Source organism: Euprymna scolopes, chromosome 29 (assembly GCF_053919585.1).
Source record: "Euprymna scolopes isolate OS-2025 chromosome 29, ASM5391958v1, whole genome shotgun sequence".
In the NCBI taxonomy this organism is placed as follows: domain Eukaryota; kingdom Metazoa; phylum Mollusca; class Cephalopoda; order Sepiida; family Sepiolidae; genus Euprymna; species Euprymna scolopes.
Window position 1 is genome coordinate 16,819,948 of NC_136510.1, and position 12,445 is coordinate 16,832,392.

The following is a 12,445-nucleotide window of genomic DNA, read 5'->3' on the forward strand; positions in this document are numbered from 1 at the left end:
AACTTGTGAGATTTATCTTTTTTTTTTTTTTTAGCATTTTCAAAATGACAGACAATACAGCTGTTTCTGTTTTCTTTGATTTTCTTATTTAAAAATAAAACTTCTTGATCAATTTATATGATTTTTGAAATATTGATATTTTTATTTTGTCATGAGTATGTACATCATACAGGTTTTTTTTTTATCTTTTATCTTTTTTTAATATACAGAGAATTACGAACAAGAATAGGTTAAAAATAAAAAAAACAAAAAATTTTAGCATCAATTAATTATTTTTACTAGCGATTATTTCATCCGCAAAGATCACCATATATGTTGGGCATTGGATCAGTTAGAGAAATTTTTTAAAATCTTTATTTTTTATTTAATTTTTTTTTTATTTTTTTTATGAAAAGATTTTATTATTTGTTTTATTTTACCAAAGATGCAAGTTTTGTCTGCTACAAGATTGCAAGATTTTTATCTATTTCAGCAGCCGAATTTTTGTCGTTGCATCCGTCACTTGATGGAAGTATAAGTCCACCCCACAAATTGTTAAAACAGGTCAGTTGTCATCTTTTCCCATTGTTTACACACATACACACACGACATACACACTCATTAAGTCATTCACATACGCTCTTGCTCATGTATACATGCTCACTTACATATGCACTCTCTTGCTCTCATCAGATTACGCACATTGCAACTATATATGGCGCTCTGTAACTCCCGTGAATCGATTTAGCAAAACTCTTCAACACAGCTATGAACACTGACAAATCTTGACTCCAATGTTTTCTCTCAGCTTTAAAAAATTCAACTGCTTGTTTTTTTTAAAGTAGTTGTTCTTATATGCAAACAAATGGCCACTCATAAAAAAAACACATTTTTTTTTTTTTTTTTTTTTTTTTCACACTAAAAATCAAATACCCAATTTGTGAAACAGTTCACATGCTTATAAGCTGGAAATCCTTCATTTTCTTCTCCACTGCTTTAGTTGTCTGGAAAGCAAACCCTTAGTATTGTGTTCTGTTGAGTTGTGTTTAATTTTAGATATGCAGGAAGAAAGAAAAATTACTTATAGTGGTTGTAGATAGACGAGTTTTTGTTGTGAAAGTTTTACAGTAGTACTTGTAAAATGGAGCTCACTCGAATACCTACTATGAAAATAACAAAGTAGAAAAAGGTTGTCAATATTTCTTCTGTGTATGGAAGAGAAAGTGACATTCCTCGCTAGATTTCGAAGCTGATTTTGTATTCTGGAAATCATTTTTTTACTCATGACATTTTAATAATGGAAATAAAGTTCAATTTAAAAAACGTTTATTGTAAACTTAAAAATTGAATTTCTGCATCTCCCCTCTTTGCCAGGAATCAAGTATCGTTGATGCAAGTGAAGATGCTCAACTTCAGGCAGCAATAAAGGCTTCGTTAGAAGAGGAAAAGAAAAGTTCTTCAGATTCTTGCGACTCTGGCGCCGAAGATGAGGATGACGACGATGTAGATTTGGAAACGTTCACAGGTTCTGAGGATGACAGTGTTCCATCACCTTGCAAACGGACTAAACCTTCTGAAAAAAGGCCTCCCCCTTCCCTCTGCTCCAGTCTGCTTTACAAAATTAGCAAAGTATCGTCCGACTCTAAATCAAAGACTTTGTGTTCACAATCCGGTGTCGCTGAAGAGAAAATGTCTAAAGGCAAAACGGTTAGTTTTTCTGATGCTCCTTCGTCGTCAGATGTGTCGGAATCGCACTGTTCAAGTAGCAAATCTACGTTAACAGCACCTGTGAAAGAAGCCAATCAACCAGAATGGCAAAAGCATGTTAGTTCCAAAGATGGTAAGAATTTTTATTTCTATTATTTCAGCATTTGTTTTTTGTTTTTTTTTATGCTTGTGCAGAATTCAACCCAATTAAAAAAAAAAAATTACAGAAAAATTATTATAGTGTACATATCCATTACGAAATAAAAAAATGTCATACTCCTAAAACCATGTAAATTGATCCAATAGTATTTTTTTTATTTTTTAACTAAATAGAATTTTATGAGTAAGCAAGTTTTTTTATCCACCATGTTGTAAATAAAGGGAGACAACTCAGAACTGCAGATCATAATCATCCTTGTAATGGATACAATTTACTATTAAAAATTGGTCAAAATTATTTAAAAAAAAAAAAAAATAAAAAATACTACTTGGACAATTTACATGAATTTTGGAATATGACATTTCCATTCTGTGTATTTTTCTATTTTTAGAATCTAAATAATTTTCGCTTAGGATGTTGGCAACCTTCACGTAGTTGCTCCCATAAGTACTCAATGTCTTTCTAGAAGGAATTTTGACATTTTTTTTAATTTTTTTTACATAGGCAAATCAAAAATATCAGGGGGGGAACCAATGTCATTATATAGATTTAAAAAAAAAATTTGTTTTTGAGAAGGCATTCTGAACAACTGAATTAATTTATAATGAGAATGTAATTAATAGTAATTGTTGTATGACATGCACATTAAATGTTATCCCAAATTTTGACTAACTGAATGCAAGGGACATAATTCTGCTTTCCAAACAAAATAATGATGGGGAAGAGTTATTTCCCTTTCAAATACAAAAGGTTTAATCATTATCCTTGTGTAGAAAATCTTCCATCTAACAGTAGAATAAATCCACTCACTCACCCCTTAAAAAAAAAAAAAAGAAGCATTTTGGATTGGAACAAAAAGTACAAATTGCCTCAGTCTAGAAGGATGCTTAACTCTTCGAGACTTTCTTGAAGTATATATTAAAGGGGGAAGGGGGACCAAAGAAATGCTGTTAAAAATGAAAAGAATCCAGTTTGTACCTTTTTATTATTTATTTATTCGTTAACAAATTTTTAAGTTTAGAATAACTAGAATTATGAGCCCAAAATTATATGAAATTGTTTTTAATGCCAATAATTGAATCAAAATAAATTGTTTGGGATTATTAAAAGAATTTCCAACACTATTGATGTTTACCCATTCATTGGATTAATTTTCATTATGACTTGTATTTGAATTCATCTGTTTAAATATTATATAAATCTATGATGTCACGCCAAAGTTATAACAATTGGATGTTTTATTCTTTACTAGCAGTGTGTGTGTGTGGTGGTGGTGGGGGGGGGGCTTTGCCCGGGCGTAAAATATGCTTAAATATATTTTAATTTGTCCAGATTTCGTATATATTATTGAGTTGTGATTTCAAAATTAAAAAAGAAAAGTATTTGGTGCCATCAGCTAGAATCGAAACCAAAACTGTAGCTTTCAAAGATGGTGATGTTACTGTAACAACGTGACACGCATATGACCTGATTAAAAATTAATGATAAACTAAGATGAATGTACAAAATGTATAACTTTTTTTTTCTTTTCTTTTTTTTCTTCTTTTTCTTTTTTTCTTTTTTTTCTTTTTTCTTTTTTTTTTTTTTTTTTAAATTTTGACCTCTTAAAAACTATTTTAACCAGCTAAAGACTCATGAAAGAATGGCCCGTAAAAAATCCAATCATTTAGGGCCTTTAACACCACTTATAGTTTCGGAGAAGATAGTTTTAAAATATGGACAGACAGACAGACATACAGCCTTTTATAGATTAGATTTTATAACAAAATTCAAATAGCTCAGTTCGTAGAACCTCAAACTGAAGGTCTTAGTTTTGTCTTAACTTTTCAGTTATGGCATGTGCCTTACTTGCTGATTTTTTATTATGGTGCAACATCACTATAATAGCAAAATTTTCCAATTTTTTTTATATTGGATTTCAAAGCAAACCAATGGTCTCTATTCAATTGTAATGTCACAGAATTAACATATCCAAAAAAAATTATGAAAAACAATAAGGTAGAAAAAAAAAATCAATTAAGAAAACTTTTCTTTTTTTTTTTTTTTCACAAAAATTAGCAAAAACATTTTTGGCTACAAAAACACCAGAGAGTTTCAAGGGGAAGTAAATGTGTAACTATTGCCAATTTTTTAATAAATTGTGTTAACAATCGTAACTGAGTTACTCGCCTTGTTATCTCACATGTTCCCAAAGAAATATGGTGAGAGTTTTTTACGATAAAGATTGAAAACTTTTTTTTTTTTTTTTTAATAATGCGGTACTGTTGATATGCCAATTAAGTAGATATTGCTTTTTAGTTGCAACTGACATAAGATGTCTGTAGATACCATTGTTTTTTTTAGTTTTTTTTTTTATCCATTTTTTGTTTTTCAAATTTCACTATTATAGTGTAGTTGCACCTTTTTATTATTAATGCAATATTTTCTAATTATAATATTAGTTAAGATTTCTGATATTTTGAAGCGATTCAAGTTCTACAATGTATTTATTACGTTTGAAAAAAAATTATGACAAACGACAAATTCTCTATATAAAGGAAAAAACAGTTCATTTGTTAGTAAATTCTTGATATATTTAAAGAAAAAATACCTAAGTTGTTTTTTTGTTTTGTTTTTTTTTTCTGAAAAACGTATTTCAGAGGGATTCTTTTTGTTATTGACTAGCAAGACTTCTTAGCCTTGCCCAGACGAGTAGTAAATTATTTTTTACTGCTTATCACACAAGGTAAATCAATGTAAAAACGAAAACAATTTCTGTTTATCTTGCCAAAAAATTAAAATAATTATCACGTTAAGTCTTACTTTGAGAACAAATATGCACTCTCTCTACTGGATCTTTGGTAAATGTGCACTTCAAATACATAAATTATTTCAACTATATGAAACCATAAAACGCTTTTTTATTTATTTATTTTTTTTTTTGATAAAAAACATTAGAGCCAAAGATTTAAAAAAAAAAAAAAAAAGCTTCATTTTTATTACTTTTTATTAGACTCGATGAATAACAGTAAAACGTTACATGCTGAGTGTTGGCCATGTCTGACGGAGATAAAATAAAAAATACCCCCCCCCCCATCTCTTTTTTTTTTCTTTTTTTTTTTTCTTTTTTTTTTCTTTTTCTTTTTTTTTTTCTTTTTTTTTTCTTTTTTTTTTTTTTTCCTCTAAATTTTTTTTTTTTTTACACACATTAGATCCAAACATTTAAATAAAACCATAAAAATCTATGTATATCATGCAGATATTGGTAAAATTAAACGGAAAAAAAATTGCAGTAAATGTGCATTTCAGGTGCATAAATTATTAGACTTAAAAACTATTTTTAATAGTATTTTTAATTATATTTAATAATTATAATCCAGTTTGTTATGGTTTTATTTAATTCTTTGGGTCTAATAATGTTTTTTACAAAAAAAAACACTTTACGATTTTATTTTTAAGTCTAATAATAATAATAATTTAAAAAAAATGGCCGCCAGTGCTTGACATAATGTTTTGGTGTTGTACATTGAATTATAAAAAATGAAGCTTTCTATGGTTTTATTGAAGTCTAATAATTTACGCACCTGGAATGCACATTTACTAAATCTTCAAATGAAGAATCTAATTTACCCGTAGATTAATTTCTAGTTTAGTAACAAAAATATTAACATAAGAAATTTTGGTGTGAGATTTTTTTTAAGATGCAGTTTAGGTAAAAGCAGTATTAAGTATTTGCATGGCAGGTCATAATCTATATATCTATAAAAATGAAATCGTCTACATTTCTCTACCAAACTACTCTGTCAATTTTCAGTCTACAGACTCGAGATTTGACATAAGGGGTATTGAGATTTGGGAAAATCTTTTTAATCTGTTTTCAGCCAGAAATTTGGCTGTCAAGAGGTCAAAGTTCATCGATTTGACCTTTAAAAACTCTACCACACTCCGCTAATTTTGTGTCTGAACATTTTAAATTTTAGATGTAGGTTACTTGGACATGGATCAAACATTTAATTTGATTTGAGCCCAAAACAAATCTTAAGAGGTCAAAATTTAAAAAATTGGACCTCTGCTGTCTCTACCAAATTACTTAACCAACTTTTGGTCTAAATATTTGAAATATTACATAAAGTGTATTCAGAAATAGGGCAAGCTTTTTAATCGGTTTTTGGCTGCCAAGGGATCAAAGTTCAAGATTTGACCTTTGCAGCCAATTTTGGGTCTAAACACTTGAAATTTTATATGAAGGGTGTTCAGGAAGCTTTTTAATCAGTTTTTTGGGGCAGAAATTTGGCTGCCAAGAAGTCAAAGTTGAAAGAGTTGACCATTGCAGACTCTGCCAAACTCCTTTGCCAATTTTGGGTCTAAACACTTGAAATTTTAGATGTAGGTTACGTGAACATGAATCAAACTTTTTATACATATTCACATAAAGTTATAAACATATGTAGGGCCCAAGCAAAGCCAGGCTGAACTGCTAGTTGGTAAAAATTCCAAAATTTAATATAATAAAAAAAAAAAAATAAATAATAATCTAGATATTTGCGGTCCGCCATCCACTATTTCCTATTTTGAAATGGCAGGTTACAATTATTTTGTTAATCAGAGACTGCAGTTTACTCCCCTAGGGTCAGTCTTTTTTTTTTTTTTTTTTTCTTCACTAATGTCAACATGATAAACAATTTTTTTACTTTGAAATACATGTATTGGACAAGCACCAAATTTTTTTATCTCTTAGCATTAAAGCAATGTTTTCCTTTTATATTAGCATTAAACCTCTTTTTTTTTCTTTCTTTTTTTTTTTTTTTCAGAAAATAATTTCATACATAATTATTTAATCCATTCTTTCTGACCACCCTTGCTTGCATCTTTGCATCTTGTCTATCAAAAACATTGTTGTCATAGAAACCAACATGTATTTAATAAAATTAATTTCTTTCCACAGTCCAAACAAACTTCAGTTTTTGCTTAACTTGTAGACAGTTTCAATCATGAAACTATGGTTTTTGGTTTCAATTCTAGCTGATGCCACTTTTTTTTTTTTTTTTTTTTTTTTTTTTTTTTTTTTAGAACCATGACTATATATTGAGTACAATACAATATGAAATAATTGACTATAAAAATAAACAAGATATCTGCATAAATTAAAATATCATTTAAACGTATTTTACAACCAGGCAACGCCAGGTGCCCCTGCTAGTATATGTATGTATGTATATATAAATATATATATATATATATATGCTTATAAAACTGTTAACCATCTGGCTGTCTTCCTTTGCTTGCTTGAATCTTGTCTTTGACGATCAGATGATCCTCTCTTAAAAAGGATGACAGGTGAATTTATTATATATATGTATGGGCATGGCTCAGAGGCTAAGGAATGAGGGTGGAGAGTTATGTTTTGGTTTTGATTCTAGCTGATGGCACCACCAAAATTTTACATTTTTTTATATATATGTTATGATCTTACTACTATGTTAACGGGCATCTCTCCCCCCCCTCTCTCTGGCTTTCTTACTCTTTCTATTTTCTCTCTCTGTGTCTCTATAAGAGAATAGAGAAGGAGAGAGGGAGAGAGAAAATAGAAAGAGTAAGAAAGCCAGAGAGAGGGGGGGGAGAGATGCCCGTTAACACTATATATTAGGCTCAGTATAATAATCGATAGAGACTTGTCTCTATAATAATAAATACGTAATCTGCATGAATTAAAATATATTTAAGCATACAGGACTCTACATTGCAAGTGAAACAGTCGCATTTGCGAGTGGTTTTTCAAAGTGGCGACTAGAAATAATGAAACGCTTATCTTTTGGCAATTGCATTTCTTACTACTGAGTGAAAAATTTCTTTTATATTTTTATATCTTTTTTTTTTAAACAAAGTTGTTTAAAAAAAAATATCTGAAGAAATTAGAATGTTTATACCTTCAAGTAACAACATAATATTTGTTGTATGTTTAGAATTACACTTACTAAAAAAAAAAACAGAAAAATTATCATAGAATGAAGATGTCATATTCTAAAAATCATGTGGGTTTGGCTAGTAAACAAATATTTAGTTCTCAACTAAAGATAAATTTGTCCGTAGAGCCCTGGCATATCTTATCACCAGGCAACACTGAGTGGCCTGTTAGTTTCTTTTTAAAATTCCTAAGATAATATATAATAGAATTGCTTACTGCCTAATTACTATGAAGAAAGGATAAAATCCATTTATATTCATCAGCTTCTCTTCAAGAGTTGTTGGAACCCTCTGTAAAAGTTGATAAAATTCTGTTTGTTCAAGATGATGTATGAACTTGTATAAAAGAGTCATGCAATGTAAACTGTATGAACTTCTTTACTCCTTAGTATGTGTAAATTTTATTTTGAATGCATAACCACTTGATTTCTAAAATATATCACATCTACCCAGTGTTCTATTTAATAAGTCAGTATTTTGTTTTCTAAATAAAATAACTTTTTCCTTTCAATTTGTGTATTCTGAACCGTTTTTAGTCATTAAAAACTTTCAATTAAATAGTAAAAAAAAAAAAAAAAAAAAAAAATTAGATACCCTGGGACTTAATAGGTTAAGCGAGCTGGACACATGTAAATTTTTATTTTAAAAACAAAATCAATTGAGCTGCTCTCTGAATACATTTCTTCACCATGATCTGCTTACCAAAATTTACTTTTTTTTTTTTTTTTTTCAGATCCTTTAACAAATCTGATGATCAGATTTCCTTCGGGTAATAAACAACAATTGTCTCTTCCATGTTCTTCAAAATTATTGGTGAGTAAAATTTGTTAGATTTAGAAAAATTTTCAAAACTGAATGTTATAATTTATTAAATGATTAAAAAAAAATTTCCTGAGACTTTGTTGAAACAACTTATTCAGAGAAGACTTAGTGTGTTTCTTTTTGTTTGTGTTATTAACCCAAGAGGTTAGCCCCCTCATAGAAAGAGATAACGTACTCATCCAATGTTGTTGACAGTTGCTATTATATAAAATAAACGTTTAATTTTGTTTTTTGTTTTTCTTTCTTACCCATTCACTTGCAAGACTTTCTTTTTAATCTTCATTTCAGGCTCTCGAGCAATACGTCCAAGATGAAGGCTATTCACGTGACAAATACGAACTAATAACAAATTATCCACGCAGAAAACTTTCAGAATTAGACATGAATTTAACATTAAAAGATGCTGGCCTTTTTCCACAAGAGACAGTGTTTGTCCAAGAAAGGTGATGCAAGACTATGCTTCATATCCCCCTCCTCTGTTGAAAGGAACCAGTGTTCCATATTATGACTGGAAGGGGAAGAATGTCCCATCCCCCAAAAGTCTGAAATTTTGGTTCATTTAAAAAAAAAAAAAAAAAAAAATCATTATCTACCATTTATCGAAAATTTCATATCATAAAAACGAAATTCTTCAAGAAGATTCTGTTTACAAACAAACTTAAAAAAAGCAGCCTCTTTCCATTACATATCTGACAAATCAATGCTTTTTTTTTTTTTTTTTTTTTTTTAAATTATCCCCACCCTCCTGTGTCACGAGGCAATAAATTTTCTTTTCTTACTTTTTTTTTTTATGCGTTAAAAATTTCTAAATCATGTAATGTGCATTCATTTTCAGAAATATTCATGCACAATTTTTTTTTTCTTTCTTTTTTTGAGAGATAGATATTCAGCATTCTTAGCTGGAGGGAATTTTTTTATCTCAGCGTCAAAATCAAGTCTTTGCTATTTCTGAAATTGTCTTTTCCCTGTTAACTGCAGTATGTTGTTAGTCTTGTACCGTTCGAAGTCTACCCTCCCAGGTTTTAACTGATGCACCCCTACCAAGGAACGTCGATGGGGCTGGCTCTTCAATCCCCATTTCCGACATTGGAGAGAGAAATACCTTCAGAAATGGGTTATCCAAACTACTGTTCTCATCTTGCTGATGTAACCTCCAATTTTCTTCACGTTGAACTCTGGAATCTATTTAATCTACAGGGATCAATTCTGCTAGCCATAAGCAGATAAAACTTTTTTGTATTAAATTGTACCTTCAACCACCAGAAAACTGTCATCTTGAACTGATTATAACTCAGCATTTCATAAGAAATTAAAATAATTCTTTTTAACTTCCAAATTTTACAAATGTAGAAGAAACTACAATATTCCAACAGATTTTTCTTAATTTTTGTTTTTAATAAGGTAGGGGGGGATTCTGGACACACACCAATAATTTAAAAAAAACAAAAAAACAAATAAACTATAATGACAAAAAGTATTTTATTTATTAAAGATTTTTAATTCCCTTCACGTGAATTGTTCATTTCCAAGATCTGTAATTTCCCTAAGAACACATTCTGGCAAGAGATTTTCTGCTGTAACTTGGATTTCATCGCATTTTAGCAAGAAAGGAGTTTCTGTTGTAACTTTGTCTTCTGAAATAACTGTATACTGACTGTCGTTTGGGATTGTATCGTCCAGCAAGTGGCACAACAAGTTGTCGTTTTCATAAGTTGGAAAATAATACCTGCAATTGACAAATGAAAAGATAATAAAAAAAAATTGGTATTCATGGGAATTTTCTGTCAGTTTACATAAATGCTGAAAGGTGTCAAACTTATTTTTTTTATAAGGAAAAATTATGAATGTAATTTAATCGAAAAATGAAAGTAATATTATTCTTGTTATGAAGAAAATTCAAATGGGGGGGGGGCATCATTATTAGGTAAGTTTCATGAATAAATATTTTTTTTAACTAATATATATAACTAATAGCTAACAAAAGATTTTGTTTTTTATATATATATATATAATATATAGCTAGCATTTTCCTTCAACAAAACGAAAAAGTGGTTACTCTTCTCTCTTAATAAGTTTTAGGTTTTAACTTAGATTTAAGCATTTATTTACTTTGATATATGTTGTGTCTAGAGAACAATTAAATAAAAAAAAAAAATGGCTGACATTTAGACAGTCATCAGAGGAATTTTGATAATCGCCTGAACATAAAACAAAATACCAATAGAAACCTATTGTTTTTTTTTTTTTTCCAAATCTAGAAATATTTAGTTTCCTTTGTAGGAAAATGATTAAAACTTGGCTAGAAATCTGACTTACTGGGGTTGGTTCCAGACTTCAGTCTCTGGAATCTGAGCAAAATGCTGGTTACTTTCCATGTGAGACATCAATAATTCAGAGCTTTCAAATTGGACGTCACAACTGATGCATTTCAATTGGTGCACCTAAGAAAAGAAATAACATTACAAGACAGTTAAGAGAGTCAGTAAATCTTAAATATTTTCAAATCCTCCAGTCGAGAACTTTTGTCATCAAACGCAAACGATGAAGTACAACTTTCTATGGAGATCGAACATTTTTAATGAAACTGCAAACTTGAAATTAAAAAAAAGGAGTACCCATGATAAAACGAAAATTGATTCAATAGTTTTATGAGTAACTAAAGAGTTACTGTGTTTTTTCCATTTTGAAAACAATCTCAAGAAACAAAGGGAGGTAACTAAAACCTACTTAAGTATCAATTACTGTTATGTTGTAATAACCAATGAATTCCCATAAATCACTTAAAAATAATTTTCTTATTTTTAAATAAAACTACTTGATCAATTTATGTAATTTTTGGAATGCGTTATTTTCATTTTGTCACAGGTTCATACATCATACAGATTTTTCTTTATTTTTGGTATTTAATATAGGAGGAATTCTGGACAAGTTATAAAAAACAAAACAAAAATCAATATTTAAAACTCACAGCTCATGCATTTCAATAGGATGACAAAAAGTAACAAATCTCGAATATTATTAAATCCACAACACTTAAAACTGCACCATTCGACAGTCAGAGCCCACACCCCACCCCAAATCTTCATCTTAAATAGTTGTCTTATCTAATACCCAGACTGATTATAGACCAATAACCCTAACCAGTACAACTTCCTATGTAGATTTTTGGATAGCACCACCTGAACAAGTAAAATCTTACAATTATTCAAGGGAAATAACTCTAGTTGGAAATGGTACTAATATGCATCCCTTTCAACATTAGAAATGTATGCCCAGAATTCGCTTATATTAAAGATTTTTCTGCATTTTTGTTTTTTAGGATCACATTCTAAAATTTACATGAATTGACCAAGTATTTATTTTATATATAAAACCTCATTTAATTAAGATTTTAAGCCATTAATGGGGACCTTGTGGATGGCATTGGATACAAGGCTAAGGGAGTAAACACCAACAAAAATCCGGTTTAGAGTCCCAACCGAGAGAAGGTGAAGCAGCAACTCCTGCATCTGCACTGGCACCGAATGTCTTTGGTTTGCCTTTCCAGTCTGTTTGCAACACAGAGAGAGGATCGGGGTACATGGCAAATGGAGCAAGCACTAACGAAGCTGAAAATCCAAAATTGAACTATACAGGTACAGAATGCCAAAGTCTTAATGAAATAAAAGGTTGCCATCATTATCATTAGGTTGAAAAACAAAATATCTTAGTTTGAGTTATCTCCCTTTGTTTATTCAATATGGTGGAATGAAATACTCTTGTCATCCTAGTTAAATAATAAAACTACTTGATCAATTGACATAATTTTTAGATTCATTTTGTCATGGCTTTGTA

General features: G+C 29.7%; 2 protein-coding genes across 4 annotated transcripts in view; one reads left to right on the top strand and one right to left on the bottom strand.

Annotated features, from left to right (window-relative positions):
* LOC145252510 (UBX domain-containing protein 7-like) overlaps positions 1–9,389 on the top strand; it is a 45,474-nt gene extending 36,085 nt beyond the window's left edge. For both annotated transcript variants that reach the window (XM_080112014.1, XM_080112015.1), the window contains 4 exons: positions 473–543; positions 1,354–1,819; positions 8,523–8,602; positions 8,900–9,389. In XM_080112014.1, coding sequence (XP_079968140.1) covers positions 473–543; positions 1,354–1,819; positions 8,523–8,602; positions 8,900–9,058 — 776 coding nt within the window. In that variant the 3' untranslated portion in view covers positions 9,059–9,389. The remainder of the gene's footprint in view (positions 1–472; positions 544–1,353; positions 1,820–8,522; positions 8,603–8,899) is intronic.
* A 682-nt stretch (positions 9,390–10,071) lies between these two features.
* Positions 10,072–12,445, bottom strand: part of LOC145252511 (zinc finger protein 277-like) — a 48,739-nt gene continuing 46,365 nt past the window's right edge. For both annotated transcript variants that reach the window (XM_080112017.1, XM_080112016.1), the window contains exons 12-13: positions 10,928–11,052; positions 10,072–10,337 (exon numbers count right to left, since the gene is read on the bottom strand). In XM_080112017.1, coding sequence (XP_079968143.1) covers positions 10,118–10,337; positions 10,928–11,052 — 345 coding nt within the window. In that variant the 3' untranslated portion in view covers positions 10,072–10,117. The remainder of the gene's footprint in view (positions 10,338–10,927; positions 11,053–12,445) is intronic.